Below are 12,252 nucleotides of genomic sequence, written 5' to 3'. Positions count from 1 at the left end.
ATCCGGACATCGAATAACCGTGGGGACATTGTCCCTCTGTCCTTCCGCGGCCACTGATCCTCATCTTCCAATTCCTCCTCTTGATTACCAAATCCCAGCTAAATCCTAAATCTACCCACACACATTACTTTACTACACAAACAAATGGCAACAAACATTGTGCTAAATGTGGACGTGGACTAATGTTTATCAATATGTAATTATCTCCCCTCTCTTAATTCGCAGTCATCTCATCCCGCAAGCAAAACAAGACGCTTAAAATGTAGTGAAGACTTTGGAACTTTATGGTCCTCTAATCGCCTCAAAATAATGACATTTATTCATCACTGTCCTGTCGGACCATTACACATACGACTCATTCGCATTCAGAGACAGAAAACAGAGTTAAAATCCGAGGCCAAATGTCAACCCAGTTACTTATTCATTAATATCTTCGACTCCACTGAACGAATATCAGCTCCATTTTTCTACATATTACGAAACACGACTAAAATGCACACACACTATTTATTTACGCGAAGAAAGTGATAATGATAAATGCTCTCCGCTGACAAGATAATACGAACGTATGATGATTAAATCAGCTTAAGTCGGGACATTAATCATGTGTCTGCTAGTCAATAATATTATTCAATTCAATCTCGATCATATCATCTCGTCAACTACTTTTTTTTTCTAAAAGGCAAACTGTAAATTTCTTAAAAATATGGCGGGGTTGCATTTTCATTTCGCTACATTCCACCTACTTTTGATTGACTGACACTAATTAATTCTTAACCTTCTTTCTTCCTTAACCAGCTCGCATCGCAGAATTTTGCCATGCATTTAACCTAACCTCTCGTGATAGATAATCAGGCAGCCAGCAACAAGTCATTTGTAAATTCCACACCCTGTCACGTCGCATCACAATATGCTTCATATTCTCGGCACAGTGACGGCGGAATTGGGGGGACATTATCATTGTGGGACTTATCAACATGGGTAAGATACGATTTTCCTGAATTTCTGGGTCCCCCTGCTTCCGCCGCCCCTGTTTCTCCACATATTCCGCGTCGAAAAATATGCAGGAACAAAAAAGAAACTTCAAGTTTTCCTTGTACTATCATCATCAACGACGACGACATTCGACATAGCGTAAAAAGATACATATTATCATTATTATATCCTCCTAAATAAGTAAGTGACATGCTGTTTTTTAGTCAACCATACAGTAAACCCCGAGCCAAAAAGGTCTGCTATTTCTACCCAAAGCAAAAGCAACATCATGGAAGATTTGCTCTCCAGGAGGGTTTTGGCACTGCGCCATGAAACCAAGTAGGAATGCAACCTGCACCACACATACCACCAACCAGCATCATCAGCATCGTGTCACCTCGTCACCATCACCAAAACGAACTAACTTGTTCCTCCTCTTTCTCTCTCTCTCCATAATCCCTACCGCCGCCGCCGCCGCCACCGCCTGCGTCATTGTTATCACCATCATATGCTCGACTTTTATTTTTTTGGCCTAATGATGGCGACTTCTTTTTTGACGACACTTATTTACATGGATGCGATGCAGGCTTGACGCCATTAAATCACAAGCAAAAGGAGCAGGTCCATCCAAAAAAAGTAAACTGGGAGAATAAAACTAGTGGCCGCGGAACAGAGGGACAATGTCCCCACAGGGTATTCGATGTTCCTATCATCATCCGCCAATGCTATATAAACCCCTCCCTACCCCTATCCTACAATGCTAATGTCCCCAGATGTCCCCACAGCTTCCGCGGCCACTCCATATTAAAACTTAATCTCACTTTGACTCAACTTTTTTGATACATTATACAATGACTTGAAATTTGTCAACCTTTTGCCCCATGTACGCGAGCACTTTTGTTGGTAACTTTTGTTGATAACTAACTATTAACTTGATCACCTAATTTGCCTAAATAACCAATCAACCACACCATACCACCACGACCACCTTAACGACGAAGCCCATTCTCACAACACGTGCATTCTTCTCTCATAACAATTTCTCCCATCTATTTATCTCCCTAAATACTGAAGTAACTGTAAATAGATAAGGTTTTCTTCTTCCTTCTCTTCTTGTTGCACATTATGCACATCAACTCCAACTCCTTATCAACTCTAATAAAGTGTTAGTATGATCCCTGGGTCCCTGGGTCCGTCTTCGTAATGCAAGTTGCCCCATAGAGGAGACAAAGAAGGAAGCGGACGACTGCATGCATGCACTATACTGCATGAATGAATGCATGCATGAACATGTACATACTGCTACCCCACATACATACATCACTCATCAATGGTGGTTATCATGATAAGTGATCGTGATAAACACTATTAATTAATTATTTTAGTTTGAGAAACTCCACCCACAGCGAGTGGCATATCAATTCGAATGTATTTTTGACGGTGAATCCAACGCCAATGGTTTCAACCTGCGAGACCCCCGTGACCTTGCCGTGACCGTGGTGTCCAAATATGGCTTATTAGTGATGTCGCACATCAATTCGAATGTATTTTTGCCGCTGAATCCGAATCCGTCAATAGCTTGGCGTTAATTGTAGAAGTTAACGGGGTTTATGGAACTTAACGGGAGCGTGGGAATTTAAATAGTTAGCTATGCAGTTACTCCCACGCGACGGGAATTTAAGTAATTAGCTATTCAACTACTCCCACAGAGGGAAATCAAATTGTACTGTGACCAGATTAATTAAAATGCAGTATGACTTGGGCAAACCCTCACTCTGATGTATGTATGTGGTATGACAAAGTCTCCACTGGGAATTATTTAAAGTATAGTATGACGGATTTTTCGCTTTGGGCACACCCCCCACTGGAACTCTAGAACCCGGCCTTGGCCGGGCTATACGCTAGTTAGATAATAAATACATGCACAGAGTTAAACTAAACTGCACACACGTAGCCCATTTCAACATCATCGTCTCATTTCATCTACCAGTGACCGCGGGTACAATGTCCCCACGGTTGTTCGATGCCCGCATCATCTCCCCATCTTATATAAACCCCTCCCTCCCCCCATCCTACAGTGTTAGCGTCCCCAGATGTCCCCACGGCTTCCGCGGCCACTGATCATCTACACAGCGATCTGCGATACATATTTTAGATTCGTTCCTTCTCCTCTCCTCTCCTAAATATATTTGCATAGATATGTAAATCCCTACCTACCAATCTCGCAATCTCTACGTAAACTCAACCCTAAAAAAAATATGTAACAATTATATAGTACAGCAATAAGTAACAGAACAATAGAGCGACACAGGCAGCGCTGTGCTATAATATCCTGCCTTTTATTATTGCAATCCAATCTCCTCTCCATTTTATTTATTTTTTATTGGTACAAAGTGCAATCTAAATCTTGCCTCTTTCGTGATCATAAAAAAGATACGGAATGCTGCATCGCCATCGTATCAAAAACCAAAATAAATACGTACATAAGTACCATTTAGTTTATATGTTACCGTTATTATTAGTCGAGTCCGTCCGTCCAAACTTGGCACTTATTGTACGTACAACAACTAACAACAATAATAACGGATAATGAAATAACAACGTAAATACGTAAGTAACGTAACATGCCATTTATTTCCAGCTACGCCATGAATACATCAGTGGCCGTGGGGACATCTGGGGACATTAACATTGTAGGATAGGGGAGGGCGGGATTTATGTAACATGAGGAGATGATGGGGACACCGAATAACCGTGGGGACATTGTCCTCTGACTCTGTCCCCACGGCTTCCGCGGCCACTGTCATACATACAATACATCAAATCACTCCCCGTTACTACCAATTTAACAGAGGGAAACACTTCAGTAATGTGATGATCACAATTTAAATCGTGCCAGTTCCAGCACCATGCATAAATTGGTCGTGTAAGTAAAACGACGACGCAGACGCAGTGGCGGCGGAAGTTGGGGGGGGGGATATGGGGACCAAAGGAATGGACGATGGAGTTATTAACATGGAAAGATATATACGAGTTTAGCCGAATTTCTGGGAGGGAAATCCCCCCTGTCCCTGATTCCGCGGCCAATGCGCACCAATTGTTTCAAATTCTTTCATTCCCCTCCTCCTCCTCATGGCTCAATTAATAATAAACAAAAACAACGACTGCCATTTGACTCCAGCATATTGTTTTGTCGCCTCACTCAAACAGTATGAAAAATATGCACCATTTATTCCTTTTAGGATGCACAAATTCCAGACGAAACAATGCTAAAATTAGCAAGAAAAATAATAATGGTGTAATAAAAACCCGACATAAAATTCCCTACATAAATACGTCAATCTATTACAAAAAATGAAAACCAAAATATTTTTCTACAAATTTTAACTCCTGGAACTATGCACCATTTATTCTTTGTCTTGTTAGGATGCAAAAATTCCAGACGAAACAATGTCAAAATTCGTCATCTAATAAGAAAAATGTACCCAATATAAAATTCCTTGCATGTTGAAAAATCTCCACATTTTTCTAAAAATTTAAACACATTTCCGAAAACTTAAAAATACGTAGGTGTTTTATTATTGATTTTCAAAAGGTATGTTCCGCAGTGTTTCTGACCAAAATTTTGATGAAATAACAAACTTCAAATACATTTAGGAGGCTGTGATTTTTTTCAGCTCTGTGGGTTAGCATAAACACTAGCAATAAATCGGCAAACTTTACCTCGACGGAAAAAATGCTAGATTTGCAAATTAAATATCGTAGTGTGATTTAATTTTTAATGCTGGATGGGCAATACGTGTCGCAGATTTATGATTGAATGCTTAAAATTTACGATGAAAACTGCCCAACACAAAACACAAATTCAATTGGGTTAATAATTTTAAATGATGGCGAAACGAGGTCTCGGGCAAAAAGTCGCCAGGACGCTCAAAATCCGTTTCTTCCACAGAAAGGCTCCGGAAACTAGAAGAACCAATAATGAGAGATCCGCGATTGAAACTGTCCTATTTAGCAGATGAGATGGGTGTTCCAAAACCAGCAATTTGTTCCATGTTAACTGAAGACTTAGGTATGAAAATGGATTCCGTCCGTTGGGTACGAAAATTGCTTTCGGCATCTCAAAAACATGATCGAGTCGACTTTTGCAATGCCAATTTTAACCTATTAAATGAAGACTTGAACCTGCTCAATATTTTATTAGCTAAATATGGTACCTGAGTTTACTATTATGACCCGGTGACCAAATAATAATTCCCTCAATGGAAGCAGGAGGGGTAGCCACCGCCCGAGAATTGAAAAGTGCAAAAATCTGACAAAAAATTGATGACCATTTTCAAGGATATCAAAGGTCCCCTCCTTATAAAATTTATTGCTGGAAATACTACAATAAATGGGGCCGCGTATGCAGGTACCCAGAAGGAGCTGCGTCCTCCGGTTGAAAAGAAACGTGGGGTCAAAATATAGAGTTGGCCTTTTTTTAGACGACAACGCTCCTCCTCATACCTGGCTTTTTGCGAGGGTTAGTGCAGACGAAAATCGCTTTACCTGCACAAACCACACCCCGAGCAGTCCAGACTTGACCCTTAGTGATTATTATTCGTTTCGAAACTTAAAGAAAGACATCAGGGGAAAACGGTTTTCGGATGATAATGATATGAAGTCGTAAATTTTGGCATATTTTTCGAGGTAAATTTTAATGAGTTATTGCTAGTGTTAATGTTAACCTACAGAACTGAAAAAAATCACAGCCTCCTAAATGTATTTGAAGTTTGTTCTTTCATCAAAATTTTGGTGAGAAACAGTGCGGAACATACCTTTTGAAAATTAATAATAAAACACCCACGTATGCACCATGTATTTTTTAAGATGCAAAAATTCCAGACGAAACAATGCCAAAATTCCCTAACAAGAAAAATATGCAATAAAACCTATAAAATTCCTTACGTAAATACGTTAATCTTCTCCAAACAAAAAAAAACACCTCAATATTTTTCTAAAAAATTTGCATAAATTTCCGAAAACTTACTCACCTTACAATATTGCTTCCCATGCAGTGTATGTATCTATGTATGTAGAGAGGTAGTACTTTTTTTAGCAGCAGTATTCACATACTACTTGGAGAGTATCCACGATATCAATCAAAGCCCAAGTAGTAATTAATTAATTATTAGCAGTAGTAATCTTATTTAGCTCTCATCAATTATCAATTATCCAAGTCAGCTTCTTCAAAATATCACCAATTAATTATTGTTGTAACGTAACTATTTGTCACTCTTTTCTATCTTTTTTGTACATATGTAGATCGTAATATTTTTAGTCTCCCAAAATCAAAAAAACAAGTCTTTCTCTTCTTTTCCTCTAAAAAGTAAAACTAGAAAATATATTTTTTCAAAATTGTTTTTTGTATAGAGAGAACACAGACAGAAATATATATATATTTTTTATCAATATAGTAATAATTATCTCACTGGATTTTTTGGATTGGACGATTAATGTCAAAATCTGGACTGGGTTCTTTTTTGGATATTTTTTTTCAGAAAAAAAAACACAGCAGTTCCTTCTTCCTTGCTTATCAGTGATGAATGAGTATCAATTTTGTATAAGTGTAAATGGCTTCGTCTCTCTTCTCCTCCGGGCAAGATTACTTAATTAATTAACTAGTTTTAAAATACTTTTCCATAAAAATTAAAAATCTATGTGTTTCTTTCTTTCTTTTTCACCACAATTTTTAATACTCTGTCGTAACAATGAGGTTAGTTGTGCGCGAGTTATTTAATATCGAAGAGAGAAATTCGATGATGATGATGATGATGATAACGATGATAACCAAGAAATGGATAAGGTAACAACACCAGAGTTATCAGTCTGGGATAAGATAATTATTAGTCTTAATTAATTAATAGCACTCTTCTGGATGTATGTGGAACAACAAAGTTTTGTTTGAGATATTGTTTTTTAAGCACTTTTTTTCATACCCCTTCTCTTATCGGTTCGGAACCTACTTTACTTTCAAATATATATGACTTAGACGAATATCAGCAGAGAGAATATATAAGGGCATGTAATATTAGGCATTCTTTTTTAGCAGGAGGAATTTTATTATTTAGTCCTATTTTTATTTTCCTTGTACTCTTGATCTCTCCGAAAAAAAAACACAAAATTTTCACAAAAACCCCCCCAAATTTTTTTGAGCTCAGTCGTCTCTCTCTCTCTCTTCTCTCTAATACGGCGTACAGAGATTCGATTTGTAGCTTTATTATTATTTTTTTTTCAGGAAAGACGTCCGTCCAGTCCACTGTCCACCCCCCTTCTCGAATACAACTTTGGTCAATTTCTTCTTGGGTGAAGTGAACTTATGCCCAGATTATCTTCATGTTTTTTTGTTTTGTGTTAAGTATTTGGCTTTGGCTTGTCCATATTAGTATTGATTCTGATTCTTTTCTCGTCTCTCTTCTTCTTCTCCACCACTAAAGTAGAATAGAGGCAAAAGAGAGGATCTGCTTGTGTGCATTTTCTGTTAAAAGCCTCTGCTGCCTGCCTGGGCATAATAATATTGATGGTGGTATAGCTTAGGTTTTGTGGGGCCGTGGATTGGAGTGGAGTGGGGGAGAGGTTGGTTGGTGGGACAACAGGGAGGGAGGGTGAGAACTTTACGACATATACGTACATACATATACACATCCATCTACGACATAACAGGATTGGGTAACTTGGGAATATATATATTTTTCAGAGAATGGAGGAGATATGCTCTTCAAACGCTTGGGTCGATTCATACCACGGTACGCGACATAGCATAGCAACAGAGTGAAAGGAGGAAAGGGTTAAAACGAGGATGGAATGATTCCTTTAAACGAATCGTTGCATTTTGCTAGGTCTAAAATTTCTGGGTAAATTTGAAAAAAAAATTCGGACTTTCTCCTCCCCAGAAGATAATTTGACTATGAGGCTTTCTCTTTTCTTAAAAAGTTCCCAAATTGTGGGAAGATTTCATTATTTCGTTTCAGAAACGGTGAGTGAATCGACCTCGCCCTTACTTTAGGCTGACTTACTTTGGGTTATTCGGTTAAAGCAAGAGTTGTAATGTACGTAACGTACTTATATACATGCAGAGAATTCATCCATCCATCCATCCTTTTACTTGGCTATCATCGTCATCATATCCAATCCAACGAACAACGCTAACTAACTGAAAGGTCTTTATACGTATGTATAAAACTGCTTGTTTCCATCCATCCTTCCATCCAAAAGTGGTTCCCTTTAGCAGAAGCTGAACCTAAGCGCATACATTTTATCCATCCATCCATCCAACCAAGCAACCTTTCTTTATTCTTTCTCCAACTAAAACTCAATGTATATCTGGCTGCACTTGGCTATCATGTTGTCAACTGAAATGAAACCTAAACTTTATCCCGTGCAGCAGCAGCTCGTCCAGTGGCCGCGGGAGCGTGGGTGGGGACAGGGGGACAATGTCCCCAGGGGTATTTGACGTCCCCCATGTTATTTAAACCCCTCTCTTCGCTATCTACCCCCCTACAATATTAATGTCCCCCCAACCTTCCCTGGCCATGGCCCTTGCCGCGGAAGCGTGGATATGAGGGCAGAGGGGCCATGTCCCCACGGGTATTCCATGTCCCCCATGTTATTTAAACCCCTCCCTCCCCTATAAACAATGTTAACATCCCCAGATGTCCCCACAGCTTCCCTGGCCACTGTCCTCACCGCGGAAGCGTATGCTAGGGCAGTGGAGGGACAATGTCCCCAAGGGTATTCGAAGTCCCCATCATCTCCCCCTCTTATATTTAAACCCTTATCCAATACACAATATTAATGCCCCCACATGTCCCCCTTGCACCCTCCGCGGCCACTCTCCTCGCCAAATTCAATTCAACTTTTGCTGCATACTTTACTTTACTCACATGGACTCACTCACCAACCAGCTAACTACTAACTAAACTAAACCCATTAAACCATGTATATAATAAGCTACACATGCACTGCCGAACCAACTCCTCCACATCCACAATACACAACATTTTATTCACATCACGAACGAACCCAACCAAGTCTGCATCTTATTAAACCAGAGGAGGAATCAGCCAGCTTAAAGAGGAGGATAACATAACATGAAAACGAGTTACTTTTTTACACGCCTAGCTCCTCTCTTCTCATATAATGGCTAAAAAACACAAAATATATTTTACTTACAGAGCCAGAGAGAGGAGTTAAAAGTAGTAAATAATATATTTCATGACGGGACTACAAACTAGGTACAAATCCATGCATACCATAAAACTCATCCGTCTCGTGGCGTGGCATGGCATTTCTTTAAAAAATGTTTTTTCCCCACGAGATGACATTTTTCACTTACTTATCCAGCCAGATAAGTGTCGTCATATTCATATTATCATCATCAAAAGGACAAAATCCATGCAATTCGTACATAAATAGCTGTTGCTTTTACACGAGGCGTAACATTTCTTTAAAAAAATCATGCCACGTCTTCTTTTTCTCCCCCACGCGACGCGAAATTTCACTCACTTATCCAGCCAGATAAGTGTGTCCCATATTCATATTATCATCATCAGTACCATGCGATTCGTACGTAAATAAATAGCTGTTGCTTTTACACGTGAACCAATGATCATTTGTGCCGTTCCGAGCGAGAACACGACACCCTTTTACGTAATACTTTGTTGTATTGGTAAACTTCACCGATTTCATGGAGCGACCTTTCTCCGAAGATATTGACCGCGGAAGCCGTGGGGGCATTACTATTAGAGGGGTTTATATTAGGTGGACAAATGATGCGGACATCGAACAACAGTGGGGACATTGTCCAAACCCTTCCGCGGCCACTGTGTCAAGAAAAAGGTCACACTCGACTAGGCTCCTCTCCCACCATTACCATTCTACTTCCTTCTTAGACTATGGAGGAGTTTTTAGCTGGTTGGTTGGTAGGGTCGGTGCGCATGGTTTGGCTAAAATGTATCCCCCGTCCGATACGCAGTAAGAAGAGCGAATGTAAGAATGTAATCACAGCAGAGCAGCAGCAGGCAGCCAATCAACCCCGAGAAAGAAGAAACCCGAATTCGGTTCGGTGATTTGGTTTCCTTTCGTCGGTCTCTTTGTTGGTAAACGAAAACTTGGTCAAGTTTTGGAACGTGGGGAATGCAGAGGATAAGTAAATAGAAGAGTGGATCTGGGTAAAGTAAACCAGCCAAGAGAAAGAGAGACGGGACGGGTTGTTAAAATACCGAAATTTACGTCATGATAAGCATGGTATCATTATATTCAAGCTTATCTTAAATTTATGAACTAGATGAGATGACTTAATTCAGATTTTCGGAAATTATATGCATAACATAAACTAAACACAGAAATCGAGCGGAGTTGCTAATTTACGTGATGACGTGCAGATAAGCATGGTATCGTGATGATATTCAATCTTATCTTAAATTTATGCGACTCACTCAATTCGGATTTTCGGAAACTGTATGCATAAGCCATGGCATCATGATATTCAAGCTTGTCTTAAATTTAGATATGCGACTCAATTCGGACTTGGAATTTCTATTAATTTTAATTTGTATTTTGGAAAAATAATTAGTGCGATTTTCATTGGTTGTGGTGGTGGTCGATATTTGTATGATGCTTAACAATTAAGCCTTAATTAGCAATTAATTAAACCCTAATTAACTACTACCAATTAATAAAACGTGTCTCTTACCTTATTAATATCGCTTGATTAGAATATACGAGGTCAATTATTCGTCTTTCTTCCTCTTTATTATCCAGTTAGGCGCAGGGGTCGTCGTCTCGTCTTCGTCTTCTTATTTGGCGATGAGATGATTATTTTTACGTGATTGATTCCTTATTAATCCCGCACGGAAAGCTCCCTTTTCTTCTCGTCTCTTAAATGGTACACCAATTAATTAATAATTAAAAGTTAGTTATTCTTCTTTCGTCAAAAAAATTATTACTATTATTATTATTGGCACTCTGCTGGTAAATAGCAATGTCACACTCTTGTCTTCTTCTAAAGTCGTCGTTGGTTAAATATATCACTTGATTGTTAATTAATTAATTGGCCGTAGTTTTATTTACGTGGGTCAAATGTCATTTAATTACCCAACTTTTTAAGGAATCTCAGCTCAGCACAAGATAAATTCAGTTCAGATTCACAGTCAGACGATAACCAATCTTCTGAGGAAAGTTGAGAATTAATTAGGTCGACGATAAGTATTCTGCTTAATTATTAGTAATACTAAATAGATAAATATAGATGGATATTTATGTATTTATAAATAGTTGTATCTGCTTAATTGAGGAGGAGGAGGAGCAAAATCACCACTTTTGAACTTTGTCGTCTTCGTCGTCGTCGTAAGTAATATCACCCGGATTTTCTTAAAGTGGTACAGAGACAGAGATTTAATTAAATTAAATTATTATTAAAACTTTAAATGATGATTCGAGCACACGATTTCTTGAGAAGTCCAGTCCAGTAATTAATTAATTAATTAAGCAGGTCACTATTATTATTATTATTATTAAATAAATACAGTTTTCTTTGAATTATTTTACGAATAATAATACTTTTTATATCTCAAGACTTACTTAATTAGTAGTAAATAACAATCTTTCTTTCCTTTGAACTCTTGATATTTGGTATGTTAGTTAAGTGTTTTTTAAGGACAAGTAGTGAGTATAATTAACAAACTGACTGGAAGTCAATTATTTGTGTATAAGATCAAAAAAATGTTTGTTTTTTTTTCTTCTGTAGACACAGTCTTTGTCAAGAGATGAGGTTTTTTGAGGTGATGTTGATGATAATGATGTTGTAATGATTATAGTTATTTTAGTGTCACAGATAATTATTAATGAACACGATAAATGAAGGTACACTAGTGACAAGACGGGATCAGCCTATAAACAGCAGCAGTAAAATGCAATGCATAAAATTGAGTCAGAGTTTCTCTTATCTTCTTCGTCGTCGTGGTCGTGGGTTCGAGATGAGTTCGAAACGACGACGACAAACTGGATGGCGACAAGCGTACTTAGCAGCGCGACCAATCAATGGCGACGAGAAGGAGAAATGGCAGCGGCGACGGCGATGGCGACGCTTATCAAGCAATCAATCAGTCGTCGTCTCGTCTGGTCAGGCCAGGCCAGGCAGCACGGCACGGGTCTTTAAGAAGATGACAGATTGTAAATTGGTGTAGTTAGTTAAATGTGCTGGATTAATTAATTCATTTCATCTCATTAACTAACTAA

At 38.7% G+C, this 12,252-nt stretch overlaps 1 protein-coding gene across 9 annotated transcripts in view; it reads right to left on the bottom strand.

The window, feature by feature from the left end:
* The window catches only part of LOC110849520 (protein Gawky), a 35,262-nt gene that overhangs the window by 22,841 nt on the left and 169 nt on the right, over positions 1-12,252 (bottom strand). For 3 of the 9 annotated variants that reach the window (XM_022096934.2, XM_022096936.2, XM_022096935.2), the window contains exon 1: positions 6,009-7,598. In XM_022096934.2, coding sequence (XP_021952626.1) covers positions 6,009-6,028 — 20 coding nt within the window. In that variant the 5' untranslated portion in view covers positions 6,029-7,598. Of the gene's footprint in view, positions 1-6,008; positions 7,601-10,708; positions 12,167-12,252 lie in introns of those variants that run through there. The other 6 variants (XM_022096937.2, XM_035851184.1, XM_022096940.2 and 3 more) reach the window with 4 other exon arrangements.

This window comes from Folsomia candida, unplaced genomic scaffold (assembly GCF_002217175.1).
Source record: "Folsomia candida strain VU population unplaced genomic scaffold, ASM221717v1 Fcan01_Sc004, whole genome shotgun sequence".
NCBI classification, from domain to species: domain Eukaryota; kingdom Metazoa; phylum Arthropoda; class Collembola; order Entomobryomorpha; family Isotomidae; genus Folsomia; species Folsomia candida.
This window is presented reverse-complemented; position numbering and strand designations above follow the sequence as displayed.